At 33.7% G+C, this 26,644-nt stretch overlaps 3 protein-coding genes across 4 annotated transcripts; 1 reads left to right on the top strand and 2 right to left on the bottom strand.

Moving 5' to 3' along the window:
• Nucleotides 1-375: 375 nt before the first annotated feature.
• LOC136970387 (tRNA (guanine(26)-N(2))-dimethyltransferase-like) lies at nt 376-16,612 on the bottom strand. The gene is made up of 15 exons (XM_067264826.1): nt 16,310-16,612; nt 13,510-13,612; nt 13,246-13,433; nt 12,408-12,523; nt 12,224-12,336; nt 11,998-12,146; nt 11,355-11,432; nt 11,219-11,285; nt 11,017-11,151; nt 10,849-10,934; nt 5,020-5,128; nt 3,759-3,829; nt 1,381-1,500; nt 1,194-1,305; nt 376-517 (listed from the first exon to the last, which is right to left on the bottom strand). Exons 1-15 carry the CDS (start codon nt 16,486-16,488, stop codon nt 440-442), a joined length of 1,704 nt encoding a protein of 567 aa, XP_067120927.1. The 5' UTR covers nt 16,489-16,612; the 3' UTR covers nt 376-439.
• A 376-nt stretch (nt 16,613-16,988) lies between these two features.
• Nucleotides 16,989-21,913, top strand: LOC136970385 (tRNA (guanine(26)-N(2))-dimethyltransferase-like). 2 transcript variants are annotated; one of them, XM_067264823.1, is made up of 14 exons: nt 16,989-17,176; nt 18,683-18,770; nt 18,835-19,022; nt 19,751-19,866; nt 19,935-20,047; nt 20,115-20,263; nt 20,337-20,414; nt 20,477-20,540; nt 20,607-20,741; nt 20,805-20,890; nt 20,952-21,060; nt 21,121-21,191; nt 21,260-21,378; nt 21,467-21,913. In XM_067264823.1, exons 1-14 carry the CDS (start codon nt 16,995-16,997, stop codon nt 21,484-21,486), a joined length of 1,518 nt encoding a protein of 505 aa, XP_067120924.1. In that variant the 5' UTR covers nt 16,989-16,994; the 3' UTR covers nt 21,487-21,913. The 2 variants fall into 2 exon arrangements, with proteins under 2 accessions (XP_067120924.1, XP_067120925.1); XM_067264824.1 differs by having other exon boundaries at nt 20,607-20,745; nt 20,812-20,890.
• On the bottom strand, nt 21,542-26,368 carry Phf5a (PHD finger protein 5a). The gene is made up of 4 exons (XM_067264825.1): nt 26,240-26,368; nt 23,387-23,410; nt 23,146-23,312; nt 21,542-21,772 (listed from the first exon to the last, which is right to left on the bottom strand). The coding sequence occupies exons 1-4, from the start codon at nt 26,289-26,291 to the stop codon at nt 21,683-21,685; spliced, it is 333 nt and encodes a 110-aa protein (XP_067120926.1). The 5' UTR covers nt 26,292-26,368; the 3' UTR covers nt 21,542-21,682.
• Between the last annotated feature and the right edge of the window lie 276 nt (nt 26,369-26,644).

The following is a 26,644-nucleotide window of genomic DNA, read 5'->3' as shown; positions in this document are numbered from 1 at the left end:
CATATCCAATTCTTAGATGGCCATCACCCATTGTGTCAATGGAATTACACGTGTGTTAACACCCAAAGTTAACCAATGTGCATTCACATACTAAATATAAAAAAATTGATAATTGGTTAGCTTCTAACTCTCAACTCAGTTCTGAATGAGGTCATTAGTGTTTTTTAAATAGGACAAAGAACATTCTCCTATCTAAACTGTCACAATGTCACATCATTAATCTCTGTTTTACTAATTATAGAAAAAACTTGGCCAGAATGAATTGTGACTATCCGGACTGAATGTCGGTATTTTGTAGCAGTATAATTTCTTACGGCATTGTCGTGCAACTAATTACGAGAACATATTAGTTAAAAATTAGAATTTCAGTCGAGATAGAATTAATATATCAAAGTTTATTTTACAAGTTTATACAATAAATATTTTTAATACACCATGGTCAAGTTCCTTCACTTTTGGATGCATTTTCGGCTGTTTTGTGCGAATACCGACAGTCGTCCCCCAACTGACATTCTCCCTGAAAAATAAATTATTACTTTAATAAATGTACTGTGGAGAAAAAAAACGTTCTAATTTACTTTGAATAAAGAGAAAATCTGAAATTACTTTATCAACTTTCCAATTTAAGATAAAAGAATTATCTGGATGACTAAAAGAACTGAACAACCATTATCATTTGTATCATTCTTTACAGAAAGTGTAATACTTTATAAGAATCAAATCCCTAAATTCAAAAGTTTTGGCTTGACCGTTTACATACAAAAGGTTTGGGCATGAAAGACCTTGGTAAGTGCCATAATAAAAGATTAGAGAAAATGGAAAATTAAATGTCTTAAGAAGTTTTCTGCTTTGTTTACTTTAATTGAAATTTTTGTAGCAAACACACGATCCTCTATGTGCCCACGATATAAAAAAGTTCAAAGACATAATGCCAGGTGATTGGGTGAACCGAAAATGGGGCCTGGGCAATCTGGACTGTGTGGCAGTGAAGGTCTGGATTGTCAATATGCAGCCATGGTGGCTCTTTCAAGTGCACTTACGTGAAACTCGGAGTATCGACCAACATTCTCCAACAAGTATTATTCACGTATCTGAACAAATGGGTTTATAGAACAGGGAAGCTCGAGGAGAACACCCCCATACTTTAAAGTTACCAGTATTCCATATATAAATGCATAATTTAATAAACAAACCTTCATAAATTTCCTGCAAGGATATATTTTCAAATCTTTTACTTTTTCTACAGATCTTTTCCTCTTTCCTTGAAATCTTTTCTGCTTTTCTACCTGTTTGTCTGCCCATAAACTAAGAAAATACATTACATGGATATAAATTATTTCTACAAAGTATAGAATAATAATAATGTTAATATTATCAAACCTAGTTTTAGCTCTCATTTTCGGCCCCCAGTGAGGATGAGGATTGACTTGGAACCTGCAGAGATTCTGCAGGCGAGATGCAGGATTTGCATCCGGATGAATCTTAAAACTTATCTCTGTCCTGCAATATGTGTAAGAGATATTAAAAATTATAAATAATTTCAATATTTGAAAATTTGGTACGTAAAGAATTTATTATGCACCTTCTATATACTGTACAGTCAAACCTGTTTTTATGCGCTCTTTTTATGTGCGAACTTTATTTGTGCGATTTTTTTAATGCGAATTTTTAATTTGTGCGGTATAGTTGGCGACTAGTCTCGTGCGATTCGTCATGTCTTACGTTGACTTATTATAGCTAAATAAACTTATTATAGCATAAATGCACTTATTATAGTAATATTATTGCATGAATATGCGAAAAATGAAATAATTTACTTTTTAAATCAACAAAACACCACCTGGACAAAAATATGTAAAACAGACGATAGACCAGACGATGCAGTCAAGTGCTGACATCTGTTGTCAATAAATTCTATTTCGTATGGTTTTGAGTTATTTTCTATGTGAGACTTTTTTTATGCGGTCCCTGTTGACCGCATAAAAAAAAAATATTTTTAATTGTGTCGCGAAAACTATTATTTACAGCCATTCGTGAAGTTTCGTGAGATTTTTTTTATGCGTTTTTTTTAATGCAGTCCCTATCCCCCGCATAAAAACAGGTTTGACTGTATATACTCATGTAAAAAGTGAATTTTTTAGACTGTTTTTATAGGTCAAATTATGGAGTCAACTATTATGTGGATACTACTTTTGAGGGGCCGAAATTCAAGTTAGAATAAAATACCAAATCAGTAGCGGAAGCCCAACTGATCTCTAAATAAAGTGTTTTCTTCGTGGCTGGATTAGGGACTACCGGACCAATTTCTTTGTTGCATTTTTATTTTTATAAATTCAATGTCACAAAATATAAAACAAATATCAAAATAATTAATAATGACAATAAAAACCAATAAATTACCATAATGAACTTTTGTTTATGCAGACAAAAAGTGAAATAGAAATTTAATACAGCTTCAAATTACAATTACGGTACATGGTACATCTTAAACATTTCACACACAAAAGTTCATGAAAATCTTAAAAAATCACACTGTTCATTTTCTTCAGCAGCTGCAAATAAAGCTCCATAATCATCAGGATCTTCTTAATCTTCATCTTTGCTGTCCATAATTAGACGTAGGCCATCATCCACTTCTTCATCCATGTCATCCTATAGACAATTTTCTGTACCATCCAGTGTATTCAAAATTCCACATTCCTCTAATGATTTTACAACAGTGTCAACTTTTATTTCCTTCCACGAATCAAAGATCCATTCACAGATCAAATGCAGCGATGGAGCCCGCATACTGATTCACCAGACACGTCTTAAACTGATCGCACACAAGCAAACTCCTTTCCTTTCATAGTTACTGGGTTGTAAATTCCATTTTCTACATCCCATCTTCATCCATCCATCCTTGTGGATGCACATGAATGACAATTTCTTTTGGAAATTTCTCCTTTGGCACAGTTTTTCCCTTCAAAACACCATTGGTTTTAATTTAGTACATGAAACATACATACATGAAAGATGTGCATGTTTGCACCAGCAGTACCCAGTGCTGACATCTTGCACGACCATGTGTTTATGGCACCTATGCCAAGACGACCGTTGCGCCACCGTCATTGTTGCCAGCCATAATTCCTTATTTTTCAATAGGTTGTTTTAGTGAAAATTTATCTACTTATCCTGAAAAACTAGATGCACTTGCAATGCTTTCAATGGAAAAAATTCTGCCTAATGTTGACCTGCTGGCCATGAAATACTACTGTCAATGTTCTCATGGGGTCTATAGAAAATTCCACACTTTTTCTACAAAATTAGGGGGTTGACTTTTACTCGAGTATATACTGTAATAAACTTTAATAAAAACGAGTTCATATTTATGACAAAATAGTTCCATAGATGACGAAAATACACTAACTTGCGACATGCCCTCTCTTAAATTAAAACTGCTGACTCTGGCAGTTATCTACATGAGGAAAAGTAGTCATTGCCAATGCCCACATAAATACGAATTTATTTTTATCTCCACATTAGCAGAGCACATCATCCTCATTCGGTAAAGAATGTTTAGAACCTATCAGGAAACTTTAGCCACCTACAAAAATATTCCTCTTACCAAAACTTTAAACAATATCAATGTCGAATAAAATACAATAAATATAAGTACAACTTTTAACAAAGATAAAACCTTTGCTTCAGTCATTTCCTTTCATCGTTCAATATCAACATCATTTATATAAAAATCAGAAAAAATGAGTCTTTGGTACCTGATTTCCTTCTTTAGTATAACCTCTCCCGGAGTATTCTTGAGATCTCGTTTCACCGGATGTAATTTTACCTGTAAACATTTCAAATAATAAAATTTCTATAATGGCATGGAATTTCAATAATTTAACTCCCATTTTTAAAAATCAAAACCGTGTTTCGGTTATAAACAAATTAAACAAAAAACCGTTTATACGAAGTATCTGAGAATAAAGATGATAATTTATTTTGATATCAATTTCAAAATTCTTTCTATTGTGTCGAGTCGAGATCTCGTAATGCGACGACTCGTTTATAAAATAGTAAATGTGGTTTTGCTTGCCGTATTTTATTAAAAACACGTACAAATAACTGTTAAAACAATGTGGAAGTAAAACGTTTTTAAGTCGACAGTTAAGAAAAAGTATTGTTTTAGCAAACTACTTCTTCTGGAAGCATGCATGAAGTTATAGCAAATGACTATAAGTCAATTACATAAGACTGCATCTATCTAGTAGATCTTGTATTATCCATGACCACAGGTCGAGGTCATTACATATTTTCTTTATATCGAGAAGAGGACATTCTCTCGTAGCTATTAGAAGTGCCTCTTCTGTTCTTATTGGCACAACGTCCCTTCCTCAAAATAAAGAAAACGTGTAACGACCTTGATCCGTCGATGTGGTTAATATCGTCCATAAAAACCAAGAACTTTGAAGATTAATGCATAACATTAAATGTGCCGAACTGTAACCCGTAATGAGTCTTTACACGGCTTTACATAAGTACAATCTTATGTAATTAAGTTAGTCTGTGTTACTCGTCTTACTTTTTAACTTAACATTTTGATTACATTTGCATCAAACTGACACAAAAGCATGCATTAATATTGCTGTATTTAATCAAAATACATTGCAAATTGATTTTAGTTATGCAAAGGAAAGGGAAGGAGGTTATATCCAGAATCAATAAAGTATTGAAATTTTATGGGCTGAAAATGGTAGTACAGGGTACATTTCTGTAATGTGACTAATTAGAGATTTATATTGTATAATCGGACATCTGTAGTAAAAATAATGTCTGCACAAGAGGCAAAAGGAGAATTCAAGGTCATTGGATACCGAGGATAAATAAACTAATGTAAAAGCCAAATAAGAGAATGAAATGCAAGTTATGAACATAGCCAATGAATTCCAAAGCAAAATTGGAATTTACAAATTTGCAAGCAATGCAGTTGCACAAAAACATCGTTTCGAAATTTCTAAAATAAAAATAATTTCTTACCCAACTCCTTACTACGTCCCAAATGACGTCGCTAGGTGCATCAGTTTTCAGAGACTGTTTACAGGCATGCGAAAGAGAGACTTTATATCCCGCATTCAGTATTGCCGATCTACGGATTTAAACACAAAATTTCTTAATATTAATGAATGTTAACTTAGCATTTAAAACTTAAGGATAAACACGAGACTGGAAGAATACACAGCATAATTTAATTAAATAACTTTGAGGAAACGTGTGGTACTAAGCGACATGGCATAGAAACCAAATATGCATTAGTAATTGGACTTTATAGGATAGCATTTGAGAAAATATAAAACAGATGGATGTGTTAAAAGTGCTACAATTGGGAGTTGTTTAATTATTTCCGTGTCTGTACTGTCAGTTTTGTCCTGTTTCTTATGGCCGAAGCACATCATCTAAATGATTTTATACACAGGGTTCCTACTCAAATTTTTGTTTTAAATTCCGCGACTTCTCCCGGCCAACTTTGTACAAATTCTCCAACTCTCACATCCCTTACAGTAATGCACATTGACAAAATAAAACAGCATACAACTTACTATGCAAATGTGCTATTGCTTCTTCGACTTTTTAGTTAGTTATTTTTTCTAATTAACAGTTACATAATTTTATAATTGTTAAATAATTAAATAGTTTATCCTGTTATTAATCCACAACCATAAATCTATGTTGCCTTGAAAAAATAAAAAAGCCATTATTTATTATTCGTTAACAAATCCTGTATAATCCATGTACAAAAGCATACATTTATTAAATTTATCTCTTATTAAATTTCTTGAACTTTAAAAAATATTAATAAACTGGGAAAGAAATAGTTTTAGTATTCTTACTATCAGCAATGCATCTTTATTTAAATTGTCTAAGTACAAAATACCCCAATGGCATGCACTAATTAACCTAGTGTTTCTCAAACTTCACCTTCTGGTAGATGTATTCAGTAAATTTTAATGTGCCATTTACCTAATTTGCATAGTTTGCCGTCAATATATTTGCCTAGACCCACGGAGATCTGCGAACCACACAGTTGAGAAATCTGCTATCCAAATTATCTCGACCACCCGGACATTTGGCACTACACACTGCAAAAATTTTTAGTGTTTTCAGATGATGCTTTCAACAATGTCAAATGAAGAAAGCAGTTAAGTATCTCAGAATGGACAGATTTATGGGAGAAGGCAATGCAACATATGGAAATTTTGCAAGGAGGGAGCCTCCCAAGAAACTTTCTACAGGAAACTGACTATTTAGGCATCAGATTTGTGAAGAAAACCTGAAAAACGTCATGTGGCCAGCCCATTAGTGAGACAAAAATCTACAACCAACTACGAGTGTTTTATCTAATAAGACATTGATGGGGCTAAGCACGTAAACAAGCCGGTATTAATTTACGGTGGCCTAAACCCAGCTCGTGTTATTTTAACATTTCGAGTAATTTCAAAAATTGTAATAAATTAATGAAATTATTTAAATTGTAAATGTATGTAATTTTTCCTATTAACTGTAGTTTAAAATAATTTAATTTAAATAATATAAAGTATTTTAGAAGTTGGACAAAGTTGAAGTTCATCCTTAATTGAAATTTTTGAGCCTTATAAAAATTCTGAGGTCGTCGTCGTAAATAAATTTTGTATTTTTGGATGTCAAAAAGTCCATTGATTACAGTTTGTACTAAAAATAAAAATAATCATTTATGGCACTGAATTCAATTTTATTTCTATTAATCAACGTATCGCATCAAGTTTATAATTGTATATGCTATCCTATGATGACAGAAATGTGCGCTTAAATTAAGGCATTCTTTTAGTCTAAAATATTTATGTTAACTTATCAGCTTAGTGTTGCAAAAGTAGAGCTACCAAAAGAAGTATGCAGATTTGTCCAGTATTTTTAGAGCAAAATACTAGTATTTTGTGGCATAACCAGAGCTTCCGATCACTGCATCACATCTACATTCCATTGAATCAACTAAGTTGTCAAGCAGTGATTTGGGAGTCTCATACCATGCTTTTTGAATGGTAGATCACAATTCATCCGGATTTGAATATGAACAGTACACTGGATTATACAGTGCTCAGGTTCATCTCAAAGATCCTCTATGGGGTTTCGGTCTGGTGATTAGGCTGGCCATGTCATAAGATTCACCCTTTTCTGTTAAAACCATCTCTTTACCAAATTTGCTGTGTGTTTTGGGTCGTTGTCCTGTTGGAAGATCCATTTCCTTGGCATCGAATGACGTGCATGAAGAAGCATTTGATTCTGCAATATAAATGGTTTGATCCATTATTCCATTAATTCTATGAATCAGACCAATTTCCTTTGCAGAGAAATATCCCCAAACCATTATGCAGCCACCACATTGCTTTATTATAAAAACTATGTATTTTGGGTAATATCTCATGTTCACTGGTTGTCTGACATATCGTATACCATCACTAGAGTAGACATTGAATTTAGAGTCATCACTCATAACACCTTGGACCATTTTTGTTTGGTCCAATGATGTGTTCATGTGCAAACTCTAATCTCAGTTTTTTGTTTTTTGCAGAGATGAGTGGTTTCTTTGCTGGTCATCTCCCATGTAATCCAAAACTAGTCAAATGTCTTCGTACAGTCCTTAACCAGTTGTTTGCGCGGTACTCCCATTGGAGTAACCAGTTTTCATTAAACTGTTGCGCAGTACTCCAGTTGGAGTGTCAATTTTTTTTCGTAATTAACTAGTTGGTGGCGATTTAAGCACTGATTGGCTTTTACCTACACAGACTAAGTCTGTTTCAACAAATAAGATATTTGTTACCACCCCATATTTTTAAATTTACTAACAAAACTCTTCCTTTCCATGTTAAGTCTATGGGAGACCCTTCTTTTGTTTATTTGACAATAAAATCCTAGTTAGCATGCCCGTTGGGCTCTAATTGGTATATTATAACTAAGTGACTATCCTTTAACCAATCAGCATCGACTTGGGTTTGTGGGGTGGGAACTTTATTGGAAAAAGTTATACCAACTCGGAGCTACATTGTCAGCTACAAACATAAACAAACAATTATAAATCATTATTCTTATCTATTTTTAGCTTAAATTTAATAAATTTTTACGTATATTTATCCTATTTAACAAATAAGCATGTTTTTTAAACCATTCATCCATAAATCTTTCAAAAAACAAACTACTTCCATAATACATAAGAAATACATGTATAGTCGTTAATATAATAAAGTAATAATTGCTTATTATAGTCTACTATTAGTACAATAGTGTAAATAACGTGTAAATAGAATCAAATACACATCATCAATAATAAAAGTGTATTGACCTAGATTTAGAAAGGCCACCCTGCACGCCAATCAACATTATAATCTATAGGCCATATTATTTCTCTATGTCAATTTAAAAAGCTGCAGTTTTTTTTTGACAGAAAATAGACATATCTAAGTAACGTATATAACAAATTAATGGAATATTTATAAAAAACGATTTTTTTTTTTTTTTTTTTAATATTTTAAAATCTTAAATAATATTTTGAAGTTAACAATCGTAAAGTGTAATATGCACGTGATAGAAAACCGAAAACAAATCATATCTACAACAATTTTTAAGCGAAATATCGCTAATTGAAAAACCACTTTAAAAACCACAAAACGTCTACGCAACAGCAGTGTTGTTCGGATTATCGAGATGCACAGCTGACAGGTTAAGCTTTATATCTGGGTTACCCACTTCGTGTTTAATATGTAAAGCACTCAAACAAGGGTTGGCTGCACTTGTACACTTGATCAAACAATCCAACTGTGGTGTTGTTTTTCGTGGTCTACCTGACATTTTGGCAGAAACAATGCTCCCGTATATTTGAAAACACTTCACCACTTTTGCGACAACAGTTTTATCCACATTAATTGTTTTACCAATTTCAGTAAAGGCCTTTTTTTCCTTCAAACACATATCTACCATTCTTTGTTTGATACCATTTGATAATTGTATTCCTCCAGGCAACTTAGTTGATTCAATGGAACATAGACGTGATGCAGTGATCAGAAGCTCTGGTTACGCCACAAAATACTAATATTTTGTTCTAAAAGTACTGGATAAATCTGCATACTTCCTTTGGTAGCTCCACTTTTGTCACAGTGTAAAATATAAAAACTTTGTTTTTTTCTTTCGTAAATCAGATTTAAAATAAAATCTATTTGATTCAATTGAGTATTTTGACTCATTTTTTGTGCTCTTTTCAACTATCACAATATTAATTATGTAGTAGGTGGTGAACAAAATAGAGATTGCGTTTTTAAAACTTACGTCAAGAGTAGCTCTACTTTTGGCCATTACCGTATGTATATTTTAATTTGAATTTTTCAAACTATGTAATAATAATTATTAATTAGTTCATAAATTATAGTTTTATTTTGTGTGCAAATTTTTGGAGAATTTTTGGACCCTGAAAATATTTTACATGCCTTTTCATAAGTTGTATTGCACCTCATTACTTCTTGCTGCCTGCAGACAGCTACACTTGGTCTACCTTATTGAGAGCAAAAACAAATCAACAAGGCAGCCAAGGAAGCAAATTCCCTGACTTTTTCCAAACACTAATGAAAATCCAACTTTTTTGAATTTTCCCTGACTTTCCAGGTGTGTAGGAACCCTGTATACCGTTAATATACTGAAACTTTTCAATAGACACTGACACAGGCAAAAATACCTTCCTTACTTACTCCAGCAATGTTGAATTACAAACGTTTTCCGCTGCATTTACGGGCCTTCTTCAAGTAAAAAGCTGTTCTATAGATCGAACCACAAAAGACTGTCTTTTATCCAAAGCTCATAATATAGCCTATTTTCAGTGGTGCTGTACCCACAAAGATTGAACAAATTAGGTCTATTTAAAATTTATTTTGTATACTAGTACTTTCTATATATTAACAGGACTTATTATACTGGAAATTATGGATGCAGATATTTAGTCTTACAGGTCCTCAAATTTTTGATCTGTAAGACTAAATATCTGCATCCATAATTTCCAGTATAATAAGTCCTGTTAATATATAGAAAGTACTAGTATACAAAATAAATTTTAAATAGAGTTAAAAAGGACACAAAGGCATAATAATTAATGGAATTAGGTCTGTTTATCAGTTGCTTCAATCATTTGATTCTAAACATATATCAATCTGTGCTAAAGATACTGCTTACATTGCCATAATCATCATTGAAAGGCACAAATATAGTGGTGCTGGAATTATGCTGAATGAATGTACTGAACTTCATGTATTTAAAAACAAAGGTACTATAATTGGTGAATGTTATTATAAAGACATCATCCTACCCGTGTTTGATTGTTCCATAATGCCAGGAATTTATTTTCATGGATAACAATGTCCAACCACACTATAGTGAAGGATGAACTAGTGGAGAAAGAGGATATTTATCATATAGACTGTCCAATATGCTTCTACAAGACTGAATTGAATAGAATGTTTAGAATGCCATAGGAAGATGCATTGCTGAACATAATTCATTAGCAAAGTGTTCCCTAAAACTAATCCATGCTCTAAAGGAAGAATGGGAGAAATTATCACAAGGATTCTTGGTATGCAGTATGCCAAAATAGTTTGAAAACTGCACTACTGTTCAGCAGACCATATCAAGTTGACATATATTTATGTGTATTGTGCTTAGTTTACTGAGAATAAATTTACTGATAGATTTAGCTGCATTCATTGTGTTTTAGCCATTTACAGGTTGCAATATGACTTGTAAAAGTCCTTAAATTTTGGATAACAATGTAGTATAGGTTACACAAAAAACATTTACCTGAATTCTAATATACTTGGTGTTACGGAGTGAACAATGGCACAAAGATCAGAAATTGTGTAATAAAGCGGGCAGTTTTCCAATTCCTACAGAAGCATAAACTGTAAATCTTAAATTCTGCAACTTTAATAAGATCTAAATATAATTTGATTTTAAAAAAAAACCTACTTCAGTTATTACATTAAGAACTCCAATCATTCTCCTGCTGGTACCATAACAGTTCAAGTCCTCTTCTGTAGATTTTATTAAATCTTTGACAAAATCTCGATCATGAAGCTCACTCATCCATATTGGCCCACCTAGCTATGAAGTACAAAACAGATTATTCTAATATAACTGTAATGCTTATTAAACGAAAAGCTTTTAATACCTGATGTCTTTGTCCGCAGTTGTCGCAATTCATGTTGACGGGAGGTCCGTGAGCCGGGGAAATTTTACTTGGAGAAGGAAGAAAAAAATCATGCAGCTGTTCTATGATACACAATAAATATAACAGTAATACTCACTCTTTATTTTGAGACTTTCCTAATGGTTGCAGATGGAATGTTTCACATCCTACACACTTATAAACCATTGCCAACTTACTGAAAGTGAATATATTTACATTTAATATGGGTCTTCCAGAACAAATGCTACCATTTAAATTACTGCAATTGTGCTATTATCAGAGAAGCATGTGACACACCAATTGATAGACTAATCATGCAAGTTTCTTCTCTCATTGGTATCCAAACATCTCGTCGTCTACTACCTTAAGAAAGTGCCAAAAAACAAAAATAGCAACTCTGCAACAGAGGTGTTTTGCTTCTGCAGTTTGCAAAGTTGAAATCACTCATCACTGCACAACACAAGTAATCTATATGAGCCATAAAATTGAGGCCATAGTGTGGAGGATGATAACGAATAAACCGTAGGAAAGCATAGGAAGAATTTGAGTATCAGTTAGACACATGCTACACAAAGTGCATGCATTGAAAAACTGTAATGGACAAATGTAAAACTTGGACAGATGTTTTTTAATGTTTTAATGTACATTACAACATTCTCGAATAATAATTGACATAATTACAATAATTTAAAAATGCTATCATTCTCTTTGGAAGAACCTGTATAAATCCAAAACATAAGTAACAAAATTTGTACACTTACTTTATAGATTTCTTCACTTCATTAGGACTTGTGTAGACTTTAACAAATACCCTAACATAGAAATCTATGCTGAGCGAGAGTAAAGGCACTATGTAACGCCCGTATCGATTGGCATGAGACTCAATACTCTGTAGAATTATCCTTAATGCCTGAATTACAATGAAAAATAGTTTTGCTATTTATCTTTCAAACTCTCAAGCAACTAATAATGTTACTGTAAACTAACCATTTCGTGACAGCATTTAATTTTTAAAGAAGTGGCACCATATTTAGCATGGCACGTCTCGCCATGATTGCCACAGAGGATGGCCATATCTGTACAGGTAACAAGTAACAAACCTACAGAAATATACAATAGAAATAAATGGCAGAAATTCTACTGTGATTAATTGGAAAGTAAGTTTTCTCACCGCCGTCGACGACGCACTGCACGGCCGCATCGAGGAAAGGCGCAGGACTTCCGTAGGGATCTAGATCGATTACATGGAAACGCCTATGAACGTTCCTGTGTTGATACATTAATAATCTAAAAATTAAAAAAAAACATTAATAGTTTTTTAAGCTAATTGTTTGTATAAAAGGCATTACCAATTAATTAACTGTATTAACTAATCATACATATAAAAAAGATAAAATTAAACCTAATCATACAGATTAATTGTTGGCTTATCAGAAATTAACCTGTATGATTTTGTTGGTCTAAAAATGAAGATAGGACAGAGATTCAAATAGTGTAACTGGGAATATATCTGCATTGTAAACAACAGCTGCAGATTTGAAGCCCATTCTGGATTACAGTTGTTTCAAGGTTTTTGCCAAGACAGATCTTACTGGAGAGCATTGCTCACAGAGTTACCAGAAGTTGAAGACAAGTCACTATAACTCAGAATAATCTTATGACCAGCAAGAATGGTCATAAGATTATACTGAGATGCAATAGATAAATGGTCGAGTAACAAAAATGGCAGACTACTGCTCTAAAAGCCCAGAATCGAGTATGAATAATCTGATAAAACCCAGGAATTTTTTGGGTAGGTGGTCCATCAGACATGTTGAGCCTCCTTCACCATTTGATTGCATCTTTGTGAAAAATGTTTTTTTTTTTGTTTGAAGAAGAAATTTATAAATCTTAGTAGTAACAGATGATACAACCAGTCCACACTCTCAAATGCAGAAAAAAGATTCACGCATCCGTAACAAATTAACTGATATAAATATTGAAAAATATAAGTAAAGCAAAAATCATACGAAGCTTCTTCACGATGCGGAGAAACTAGGTGTTCCACCTTGTTGAGCCACACATTTGTTTTCATGCTCTCGACCGCCTGAATGGAGTAATCGTTTGCCACGATGCTCTTCACGTCGGGTATTTCTTTTGCATACCTGATCGATCTCAATCCGGATGCAGCCAGTGCTTCCAATATGTAAAGCTTCCCCTAGAACACGAAATAAATTTTATAATGGCAATTTAATTAATAATAAAGTAATATGACAGCAAAAATGTATACACACCTGGGAATTGAAATTAGAATCGTTATCAGCCTTGATATTATTTACATGGTTTTCTGCCTTTTTAGGAGAAAATGATTTACTAAATTCTTTGATAACTGCAATGCTATAAAGAAAGCAAAATTTATTTTTTAGAATACTTGAAAAAATAAATAAATAACAAGGAAGATGAACCATGAGAAAAAACAAATTCCGTTATGTATTAACGTATGTTTGTCACAGATTTGTCTCTTTTGATCAAATGTGTTATTTACAGTAACACCTTGACTTATATAAGGGTTACTTTTCAGGTTCATTATCTAACTTGAATTTGTAAATTACTTAAATTTAATTTCATAAGAAACTGCAATGTTACATAAGATAGCAAAAGGAAACTATTTTTTCATAACCATAATAAGAGAATCATCATGTAGCAGTATTTATTCTGATATAAGTTACAAAGGTACGAAAAAAATATAAACATAAAACACAACGTTTACATAAAAATGTCTGTGTACAAATACGGCTGCACCGAGCCGCAGAAGTATTTGCCTGCACTAGTACCAGGGGCATTGGTACAGCAGTAAGCTTTAACACTAACAAGTAATTCTCAGAATTTATATTATCTTTTTTGATTTACATACATTCATGTAACAGCAAATTTACTTAAGTCAAACATTTGCAGGATTATATTGGGCCACATTGAATCTTAAAGATTGGGTTATTCAACGTTTATGTTTGAATTTATGTAAGTCACAGGTTATGTAACTCTGGACGTTACTTTACTTCAATTTCTCAATAAAATAATTAACTTACTTATTGGGACAGATTTACATTTTTGATCTTCTTCGGTGACCATCAACAAGTTACAACTTAACCAAACAATTTAAAACACAGTACACATATTCATCAGGAACGACACCACAAGAAGCCCATTACGACTGCCGTACCACAGATTCTTTCCCAAGCTATAATAGGGCAGATAAAGTTTATAAGATATATATACACATATCAAAAAACCGTTCACGTCAACGAATAGGTTAAACCTCAAATGCTTTCTTACAAGAAACGCAATCAGAAGACGAGAAGGTAAAGAACCACCAGCAGTAACACATCACAACTAATCAACTTCAAGCATCAGTAGAAGACAGAAAGTCATAAACCAGCAGTTTCAGAAGATAGGTATGCTTCCCCTGTAAAGTACTATTTTTTTTTTTTTTTTTTTTGTAGCTTAGGAAACCGACTATAATTACGGTCGGTGAAACTTCCGTTAACCTAACGGGTACTTTACGCGGATTCGAGATTAGTTTGCCAGGCCTGGGCTTTTAAGCGTGCACCGAAAAATTAGTAATAACAACGATAAATATCAAGTCAAATCAAAAGTTCAAATATATTTAATTAGCAACTAGAACGTACTACGTACAAATATCAATAATTCCAAACAAAATTTATTAACGAAAATCAACAAGTCAACCCGACAATAAACTTAGCTTAACTTAATAGTAATTCCCCTTTTGAAATTCGACAAATCAAATACTTAGCAACTATGAACAAAAGCTCTTACTAATTAAACATCTATCCGTCACCTCACTATACGAAGAAACTATTTCCTCAATCCTTTCGATATCGTCAAATCGTCAATCGAACTCCTCTTTAGCACCTTGGATCATCCAATTATCAATCTGGACTTCTATCAGAAAATACTTCGCTTTCGAATTAACCTCGCTCTCACAGTCGCCTCGATTTGGAAATCACCTCTCCTTCTTCGGTTAACGTACGGGTTTTATACTGTGAGGTGACGTCACACTTGAGCTGGGTTACTCCTCTTATTTACATACTTAGTTGCTAACATTAACTTTGTTCTGGCAGCTTTAAGTTTCCGACAAAGCTTATAAACCGTTTACAAAATATTTATCATAATTTTCTGAGATGTTTAAGACGGTTTATCAAGTATTTCTCTACTAGTGATTGTGGGGACTCCCCCCCCATTTTTTTTCTGCGGACTGTTACTTCCGCCGGGCAGCGCAAGTGCGCAAGATGTTTCCTATGGCGCTTATTTCTCCGTGAGTTGTTTTTTCTTCATTTTTCATTACTAACAAGAGAGTGGTGGGGAACCTTCGTCCTAAATAAACATAAACCCCAAACAAAAGATAATAAAACGGAAATAATAATAAAATAAAAAATAAGGTTCGGACTCAGTTCCTTACACCCCCACATTTCCGATAACATTAGCACTTGGGAGAGCATACCGCAGCAGCTATTGTCACACGCCAATGACCGGTTCGACCCTAGACGTAACAACACAACAGGAAGTGCCTCGGAAGACAAGACCGGACTGGTATTCGTGCAGCTTCGACGCTAATGTATCCGGTCCATCTTCACCGCAGACAAGTGTATTTCCTTATCCAGTTAATGTTACCTTAGGTAGCCAAGATGGCGGCTCATCTCTAATTCCAGCAAGGAAACAGTGGGACGCACGTTCTAACCTAACCTAACCTATTCTAATAATTTGGTTGCTGGCCTTTTTGTGCTCTCAGAGCGGTAAAGGGCCTAAAACCACAAAGAAAAAAATAATAATAATAATAATTTGGTTGCTAATAATTATGGTAATTTATTAGAATAGGTTAGGTTAGGTTAGGTTAGGTTAGAACGTGCGTCCCACTGTTTCCTTGCTGGAATTAGAGACAAGCCGCCATCTTGGCTACCTAAGATAACATTAACCAAGGAGATTACTGCCCGTTTGTATTAATATGTGATGCATATGGACTGTCTCACTGTATACCAAAGGAATACAACGAGAAAACGTATTTAAAATGACACTAACCTCATATCACGATTGAATTCCTGAACAGGGTTATAAAAAACATCATTAGTCGAAGGAAAAATCACTTTAGCTTGACCTTCTTCCACGACCGTGCTCGGAGTTTTGTCAATTACAATATTATCTTTTACTTCTTTTCCTTCGACTTCATCTTTCGAGATGATAATCTCGTCCTTCTCCATTTTTATAATCTAAAATATACTTTCTAAAACTCTATTTATATTTCTATCTTCTAACAGTTCACTTATCGTAGAATTAAATACGTTAAAGACCGAGTAAGTACGGACACGTGTTTTCCATCTACACCATATTTGCGGGAAATTTTTCCCTCCGTGGGGATTTAAAGTTGTTTTTAATTTTGTTAAGCATTTAAAATTTTATAATTAATTAACTAATTTTGTAACTAGAATTAATTTGGTGTAATCGTAAAGGAAAGCGATGAGTTTTGCGATAACTTCCATCTAATATTATATAATTTTATAACCACTCGGGGAAAATTCCCCGAAAAACTTCTTTTCAAAAAAAAATATTATTTTACACAACAAATAAAATAACCTTAATAATATTTAAATGTTTAATATTTTATTTTATAAAAAATAAGTTGTAATGGAAATTTAATTTAGTCGTCGTTAAGCGTAAATTTCTTCCGACATAAACCGATAGGGTTTTTCCCTATGTTTTCAAAGCCATGTGGCGTGTTTTAAGGTGTCGGTTACTAATTTCGCGTTCCTTTTGCGTTAAAGCAGATAATTGCGTTAAATTGGAGGCGAGAAAGAATCCCGGAACACGCGTAAGAGAGGGAAAAGCAGAAATAATATTAACTCAAGATGCATTCTATAATCCTGTGCAGGAGTTCAATAGGGATTTAAGGTTACCTATTTCTGTTCATTTCAAGAAATAATTTACAGGTTTAATGATTTACAAGTATGCAGTTGGGTTAATCTGGTTAATCTTTAAGCTTATTTGCAAGTTACTGTTCTATACAATATCTCCTTGTTATACTGTCGTTGGGCTAAATACGGTGACGAACAAAGCCGTTGTACCTTTGCCTAAATCTGTCCTTAACCACATGTCAAATAAATGCAATTTAATGTGTTGTTAAGGCCTCCTGTACACTAAGAGTGTTTCCGTACAGGATGCTGTTACATCACATGGCGGCACCCATAAGGAATTTGTATTGCTCGAGCATAACCGAATCCACTCGGCTCTCAGTTTGGAGGTTTCTTCCACCAAAGGATTTCTTGCTCCGAAATGCTGAAGAAATGCTCAACTCGGAGGCAGTGGTGTGGTTGGCACCGACATCATGCTGACACGTTTTTCTCTTCTTGCTTCTACTTTCTACTTTCCTGTTGATATGGAAGTGTGTTTTGCTCAAGGCAAAAAAAGGCCCTAACTGGATGGGTTACTGGACCGAACGGTGGTCCACTCGAATAGCTGTATATTACAGAAAAATGCCCTTATTTTGTATCTGACTTAAATACCTTTGCTGGTAAATAGTACAGAAAGTATGCACGTAGTTATAAAGTTAACTATTGCCGAGTAACTATTAGTCGTAGTTATATGTTGAATACATTTGTTACAATTGAAATCAGAAGGTGGTGTAAGAATATATTTCGAAGTATGTTTTCTCGAGTTACGTGATTTATTTCTCTTTACGGCAACTGATAAATGATTAACTAGAATTAATTGGGATCATATTTGCTATTATCAAAACATTTGATGAATAAAAGCTTATATATATATATATATATAGAATACTGTTGCATCAAATGGCATTGCTTACTTGTATCATGTTGCATCAATTTTTACGTTAAAATATTTCAGTAGGAAACTCACAAAAGTATTAAATTCATAAAATTATAAACTAAACATAAATTACTTCAGAAATTTCATAAAATAATTTGTAATTTTGTGTAGTATTTGTGATCTGCCCAGACTACTTACTAGTATAGGAATTTATTATAGAGCAATTCAGTTGTATTTATATTTTTAAGAAATCCACAAATTAATATTAATTTTTGTTTGAGCATTAATTTGCTTGACAAAATCTGATATAGATGCAGCTTATGCAAACTTCTTTATGTGATGTGTCTTAAATCGATTTCTTGGCAGTATTTTATGTCCAATACGCAGCATATGCAACAAAACTAAATTAATTATTATAAGGTTACACTCAGAAACCAGTTAAGCACTCTCTTGGATGCTTCTGGCTTAACCAGAAGGGAAATAAGGAAAATTCTGTAGAATATTTTGCTTCCTGGATTCTTTGCATTTTGCTCAAATTAGGGAAATGTTAGCATATTGCAGCCTTTGATAGAGATAAAATCTTACCTTATTTTTGATACTTTATACAATCTTATATGAAAAATTTTTCAGTGTTGCTGTTATCAAAGAATTTATTAAGACTTATGTACCAAAAGATATCAATTGTTTAAATAACGAGGTTGCGGATGGAGGCAGTAAGGTAACAGGTCACTAACTTAATTTATTGTGATGATAATTTCTGTTTACTGAATATTCTTTAACAGGGCAGAATTCATATTTTAGAAGCTCTGGCAGCTTCTGGATTACGATCCATCAGATATGCCAAAGAGATTCCGGGAGTTGGTACCGTGACGGCAAACGATAGATCCGAAACTGCGGTGGAAGATATTAAACAAAATATTAAATTGAATGAAGTGGATCATATTGTCTTACCGAATTGTGAAGATGCTGTGTAAGTGTATAAGATACTTTCATTTGAATATAAGTTTTGAGAATTGATTGGTATGAAAGCAAATACTGTGTTACCAAGTTTTGTACACACAGATGTTAAATTAATCAATGCTCATTTAACAGTGGGTAAAGTTTAAAGAACATTGAAATTTTTGGTTAAGTAATGCAACCAAACTCTACCACCTCTTACAGACTGATAAAGATCCCACAGATGGAGCAATGGAATGTATATACCCTAGCCATAAACAAAGAGACTGGCATCGACACAACATACGTCTGATAAGCCTCAAGATCCCTAGCTTGAAGGTTCATCGAACATAAAGATATTAAAGGTGGAAAAGCTGTTAATCTTCTTTTGCACAACTTCCTTGTACAGAGGTAGATTGGCAGTTGGCCAAGATCATAAAAAACTATCTGTCATGCCTCCCATATCAGGATAAGATGCATTTAAACATAAGGACAAGAACTCCCTTCTTCTTGTCTGATATCTACTTAATCTCTCGTATCAATCACTGCCATCTTCCCCACTTGTTTATTCCGTTCCATCTTCCTTACTGACACTGTCATTCCACTTTCACTCATCCATGCTCAAAGATGCTTGTTAACCTTGTCAAAAATGATTTGTATTCTTTAAACTTCACTACCATTAAAGGTGCATTGATTAATTTGCCAGAGTAACTACTCTTCCAAAAGAAAAGTTAAGTTTTTTTTGTTTTCTTTCTGACATAGGCTATTGATGAATAAGCATAGAAGTTTCCAAAATCAGTTTCACGTCGTCGATTTGGATCCTTATGGAAGTCCTTCGTCTTTTCTCGACGCTGCTGTGCAGTGCATTTCTGACAAAGGTGAGATGGAAAAATGAATTTTCATATCGTAACTGATGAGCAAAACATTTAATGACAACAGTTTTTAGGTCTGCTGTTGGTGACTTGTACGGATACGGCAAATCTGTGCGGGCGCTTCAGAGGAAAGTGTCACGCCAGTTATGGATCTCTCTCGCTTCGAATGTCGAGCTGCCACGAGATGGTAAGATGAGTGATTGTAATTTTTATCAAAATAACACCTGCATAAATATGCACATTGTATTTACCAGGCACTAAGAATAATTCTTCGGAGTATTGAACTTCATGCCAATCGCTATGGTCGTCACATAATGCCACTTGTCTCTGTGCATGCAGATTTCTACATTAGGGTATTTGTAAAAGTCTGCGAGAGCCCTAACAATGCAAATAAAAGCATAGAGTAAGAAACAATGCATAATTATTTAGTAAAAGTGAGTTTGATATAAGTTTTACAAATTGTTTTTTACAAACAGAAAATTGGCAATGGTTTATAGTTGTACTGGTTGTGGAACCTTTCATTTGCAACATTTGTCAGAGACCATGGATGAAGAGTGAGTAATTTTTTTAATCATTTGACGTACTTAAGACGATTAATAAAGAATGTTTACCAAAGAGGAATCTCCGTGTTGCCACAACCACCTCCGGCATTGTGTGAACATTGTGGATGCAAGTTTCAGGTAATATCTCCATTCAATTCAAATGTATTTTGCGAGTAAGTTTGCTTAAAAGTGAAACGAATTCAGTTGGCGGGACCGATTTGGACGGATAATCTCCACGATAAAGATTTTGTCAGTGGACTTTTGAAAACTGTGGAAAGCGAAAGGGATAATTACGGCACAACCAAAAGAATGATAGGCATTCTTTCGGTCATTTCTGAGGCAAGTAGAATTTCACTCCGAAACATCACTCCAGACCCATCTTCTTAATAGCTTTTGTTACAGGAACTAGATAATTGTCCTCTGTATTATCGTTTACCACATTTGCTATCCGTTGTTGCCTCCTCTCAGCCAAGTCTCTTCACATTCAGGTAACACTTTGTCATTCGAATCGTTAAAGAATTTATTCGATTTATAGATCCATTTTCTCAGGTCTGCGTTACTAAATGCCGGCTACCAAGCTTCTCTATCTCACACCTGTAGAGATTCACTAAAGACAAATGCCCCGAGCGAAGTCATCTGGGACATAGTGAGAAGTTGGGTAAGTGATAATAGTTTGGTAATTTTGCATATTTTCTATTAAAATCCACCAAAATTTTAGGCTAAACTAAACCCAGTTAAGAGAGATATAACCGGTACTCCAGGAGAAGCCATACTCAAGAAAAACATTAAGTAAAAAAACAAAACTCTGTTATAATTGTTCTCATTGTTAGCCTCTTCTATAAACTTGTCAATTTTAGTACACCGATAAATTTCGATCCTCATCCAGAAGCGGAACCATTGTCTAGATCTCTGAAACTTGTGAGATTTCAGCAAAATCCCAAACCTCACTGGGGACCGAAAACCAAAATTAAACAAAGTAGAGTTTGACGTTTATTATTTACATCTTATCTCAAAGCAAAATATTTGACAATTTTTAATTACAAAGTGTTTTTTTTTTTCTTCAGGGAAAAAAGATAAAAGTTGAACATTGCGGAAGATGAGTCCGTCATTAAGAATAATGGTACAAAAAACAGTGAAAGTAAATTCAAATTGATGAAATTTTATTGTCATTTGCAGATATTAAGAACAAAACTATGTTACAGATTTCCCAGTAAGTGCTTCCGTAGCAAGGATATGTTGTGGCATTCGATGAGTTGCAAAATGCGGAGATTCCACCGACGTCACCTCTTTTTAAACCCGTACTTTTTCCGCTCGTAAAACAGATCAGTCTTCGAGCTTCCCAGGTTGACGATCTTCGGACAGCCATCTCTCTGCAATTAAAAGCAAAATAGTTAAAACAGGGCACAGATGATAATCAAACGTCTTTATTATCATCATTCTTAATTTATTTACATTTGTAATTTGGCAAGTATGCTTGTCCTAAGGAAATAAAATAAATTTAATGTACAAAATTTATGATGCATTCTATTTACACGAAACTACTTTGACATTTTTAATGCTACTTAAAATGGAAGGAAAGGCAGAAGTAGCCATGCCAGATACAATAAAAACTGATAATCGGTTACGGCATGAATTAGGTTCCAAATCACCATCTTAAAACAAACTGCAACTTTTTTCCACTCAAGTTTAAACCTAGGCCTAGAAGTTGAAGAAGAAACTGTATACCTGTGGACAACAAAACAAATTTTGTGTGAGTACTAGTTGCAATTCTTTCATTTCATTACAGGGGAGCACATTATACAGGAGTTCACCATAATTGAAAGGCATGGTATAGGTTGAGTAAACTAACAAAGAAACTAAAAACGAAAATGGTTTTATGCTATAAAATTATATCTAACAGGACGACACTATGTGCTGTGACTAAAGAAATGCAATAAAAATGCCATAATTTCATTTGAACAGAAAATAGCATGTAATTAACACTACAAGCACACGGTCTGCGTAACATAAATAAAACCTACAATCGTTAGCCAAACTTAAGTCTAAGCAGTTAGATTTTTTTGGCAGAAAATATGTCTGATTCATTTTTTAAGTTCAATCAATTCATTTGTAAAGCCAACCTCTTAGCAGCAGCAGAAAATATAACTTTGTTTTATTTTTTGGCATTTTTATAAAAAATAAACTAAGTTATGAACAATTTTATAATTTTTCCAAACAGTTGAATGATAATGACCAGTAAGAATCTTTCTTATTCCTTTCTATATTCTGGGAAATGGGATATAGTTTCAACTGCAATGACTAGCTCGGAACTACATGCAAACATATATCTAATGTAACGTTATGTATTTTGAATCACAAGTTTAAATTGAACAATTAAACAATGCATGCAACATTCTTGCTTACATTGTTATCATTAATATCAGGCATTTGATGGATGAAACGGAAAATCCTTTTATAAATTTGAATCTGTGTATCAAACTGAAGTGTTTAGGCTTGCTTTTATTTCTCTGAAAGCAGACTCTTTAACTGAGAAAAACAGAATTCAACATTCTAGCACCAGATTATGTTCTTGAATGTTGAACTTCCAAAATGTTTAATCACCATCAAAGTATAAATGTCATATTTATCTATGTTAAATACAAAAGGAACTGATAAAGCTTCTAATTCACAGGAATTTTCGAAACAAATTTGAATGAGTAAAATATGATCCGTTTTTAGGTTTAAAATTTGGCAAAAAACTCACATCCTTCTCTTTGATGGTGCATTCCTTGCAGTAGTAGGCGTCCGACACTCCCGGACCTCCGCAGATCACGCAACGTCCCTGATACGAGCCATAATTACACTCGTCACAGATTCGGACCAGAGTGCAGGGTCGCACGTAGGAGTCACATATCACACACTTTCCATCGCCTAAAAGCAGAGAGAAATTGTTACGTTCAAAACGGTGCCTTTTTGTATTTCAAAAAATTTTGCACGATACTTACATTTCTCACAGAGTCGACCAATAGCTGGAAAAAAAAAAAAAAAAAAAAAAAATTAGTGACATAAAAATAAATTTTTGAAAGGATCACAAATTATTTTATCAATACATTTTTTTTTCTTTTAACAAACAAATTTATACAGTAATTTTAAAACTCACAAAAATATATGAGGAACTATTTTAAAAACACATTTAACCTCTAAACGGAAACATTGGTCTGCAAGACCATTGCCATTATGTTATGCTATAACATGTGCAGAACCGTTCAAGCTTCATCTTGCTCTTTCCTAGTACCTTATTATTATTTGTAAGACTGGATGTTTCATATTGTTTACTTTATATAATTTTCAATTGTTAGTTTTGTTTCTTCACAATAAGCTTTTTCTTAATTTTAGAACCCTTTATTATGAATATTCCATCAACAAGTACTGGTAAATAATCAACTGCTTACTTTATTTGTACAGTTGTGAAAATCCAGTCATCAAAAAATTCCATTTTGTTAAATGCTTGGCTTCCTCTCTGCTGGACCCACCTATCAAAAGACTGCTTGGTATTCCAAATCTACCGAGATATTACATCGATGTGGGAGGTAATACCAGAATATGAAAATACTATTGCCGGAGACAACCAAGTTTCAAGTAACAAGCTCGAGAAGAGGAAGACCTGTTCTGTGTGTCATCTTCCGAGGACAAAAATTTCCTACAAGTGTATTAGACGTTATGATCCAATTCCTCTAAAGTGCTGCTGAAAAGTTCACATAACACATTACTAATCATAATTTTGCCCAATAGAAAAAAAATCAATAAACTCTTGTATGATAACAAATATGGAAAACAAAATCTACAAATATACAAGGTCTCTCAGAGTGATGTTTCCAATTATTAGTAGAGACCTATGTTTCTGTTTTGAGGTTAATATTTATTCAAAACAATTGTTTTAGCATCAGTTACAGCTAATAAACAAACTCATACCAAAAGAAATTATAAAAAAAGTCTCATCATTCCACCAGTACGTTCACAAACTTTCCCAAACCGGTCTGCGAACCTTGGTTGGAAAAGTGCCATTCCACAGTCTAACAACAACCACCAAATGGTGGTTGTTGTTAGACTGTGGAATGGCACTTTTCCTCGACCTTCGTGCCGTAGTAAAGTTTGCTAGTAATTATATTTTCCATAAATTTATCTGCTATCCAAAATATTAACTAAATTACCATATTGATGCTTTAAGATTTTCTCTAATAAACTAGAACAGAATATTAGTCAACAAGTTACATCAACAACCATTCCGTAGGTCAGTAATTTACACCAAATCCAGCACCATCCAGTATCAAAATTATACATCCATGGAAAGATTAACATTAAACAAATAAAAACCAAATACATGCATTAGTTGCATTAGGTGCCAAAAAGTTATAACCAATAATTTAGTTAGCTAGAGTCACGGATTGCACCAAGATTAAAGATTCCGCATCGAGGCTCCACTTTCAAACCGGTTTGAAAAGGGCACCCGACATCGAGTTTTGACAGTCTTTGTCTATCAAAAATCAAGACAGTCAATGAAAAGTTTATCAGTGTACAGAAGTTCTAAGCACACAATGGCTGCGTTCAGCAGACTCCACACAATGGCTGCATTCAGCAGACTCCACACAATGGCTGCATTCAGCAGACTCGATGATTCTGGAGCTGTCAAGTATTTTTCTACTGAACGCCCTCTACAGTAGCACTGTTTAGGAAAATGTTTGGTATTTTGACATCGTATTTAGTAGCGTCTTTCATTTACTCTTTCCAAAACTGACTGAAGATGGCCGTTTTTTGTTCCAACGCATACATCACTCGTCATCTGGCAGATGTAACTTCATAAAGGCTACCAATAGAAACACCTTTGCGCAGTTACAACCATTGACTCTCCAAATGCAGCCAATGTTATTAAGAGTCTAATATCTTACAAATCAAATCATAATCAACCACGTCAGTGGATACTTCTCCGGCGAGCACACCAATTTAAGTCATTTACCAGCATTCGTAATTTACAAAACAGAGATTCCGATTTACGTCACAACGGAGAACTGTCAATTTAGAGTATCAATTCTCCACATAAATATATTAAATTAATATTCTTCGGGTAAAACTAAGTTCAAACATTAGAAAAAAGGGACACGTGTATAAAAATGTAAGATTAAGTGAATTAAAAGGTATAATCCCATTGTAAATGTCTAAGATTCTAGCATTGAATGGGGGGAGACAGGCATCCCCTTCAGAGTAAAATTGCATTTCTGAGCGAAAGTTTAGACCCCCCCCCAATTTTAAGAACCCGCTCATCATTCACAGTTGGGTTAATGTTACCTATGGTTCCAAAATGGCGGCTCGCCTCTGATTCCAGCAAATAGAAGAAAGGAAACTGGGGTCGCACGTTCTAACCTAACCTAACCTATGCTAACAATTTTGTTGGTAATAATTATGGTAATTTATTAGAATAGGTTAAGTTAGAACGTGCAACCCCACTGTTTCCTTTCTTCTATTTGCTGGAATCAGAGACGGGCCGCCATTTTGGAACCATAGGTAACATTAACCCACAGTTGCATTTGTCCATACAAATGCACCGATTCGTCACGTTAAAAAGTACATTTAGTGGGCAGAAGTTACTTTCGAGTGCTTTATAAGCACTTAAATATATAAACCAACGACCTAAAAGGAATTTCTACCGAATAAATTGGATCTTTCGATTGGTCGACGGAGTTTCGCGACGGAAATTCTCTCATCGGTAGTAAATTAGACAAAATTATACGCAAAATCTACGCCGATTCGTTAATCGTGTTACATAGAAAAGAAATAATCGGTAGAATTTATAAAAATCTCACCGACGCCGGCTTGTTTGCGACAGAAAATCAAATCGGGATGATGCTTCGCCATCTTGTTTTTCACCGAGTTTGTGCTTTCTTCGCCGGATTCTACGAGATTCTCCTCGCGGTGGGGAAATTCTACTGATATTTCTTTTTTATAATTAAAATATATTTTTTTAAAATGGGCTTAAATCTTTTTAAAATTAATAAATTAATTATTATATGTTTAAAAATTTAATTATGTAAAATAATATTTCTCTTTTAATTTTGAGATTTATTATAATATATTTACGTATTTTTACGGGATAAAAGATGGACTGAAATTATTGATAACACCTTCATAAATATTTTACAACGAAGCTATTATTATTATTATATTGATATTTGCATGTTTAATACGTATGCAATTAACAATAGACTTCC

This window comes from Centruroides vittatus, unplaced genomic scaffold (genome assembly GCF_030686945.1).
Source record: "Centruroides vittatus isolate TY-2023 unplaced genomic scaffold, ASM3068694v2 contig_193, whole genome shotgun sequence".
NCBI lineage: Eukaryota > Metazoa > Arthropoda > Arachnida > Scorpiones > Buthidae > Centruroides > Centruroides vittatus.
Note: the sequence above shows the minus strand (reverse complement) of the source record. Positions and strands in the feature narration are given on the sequence as shown.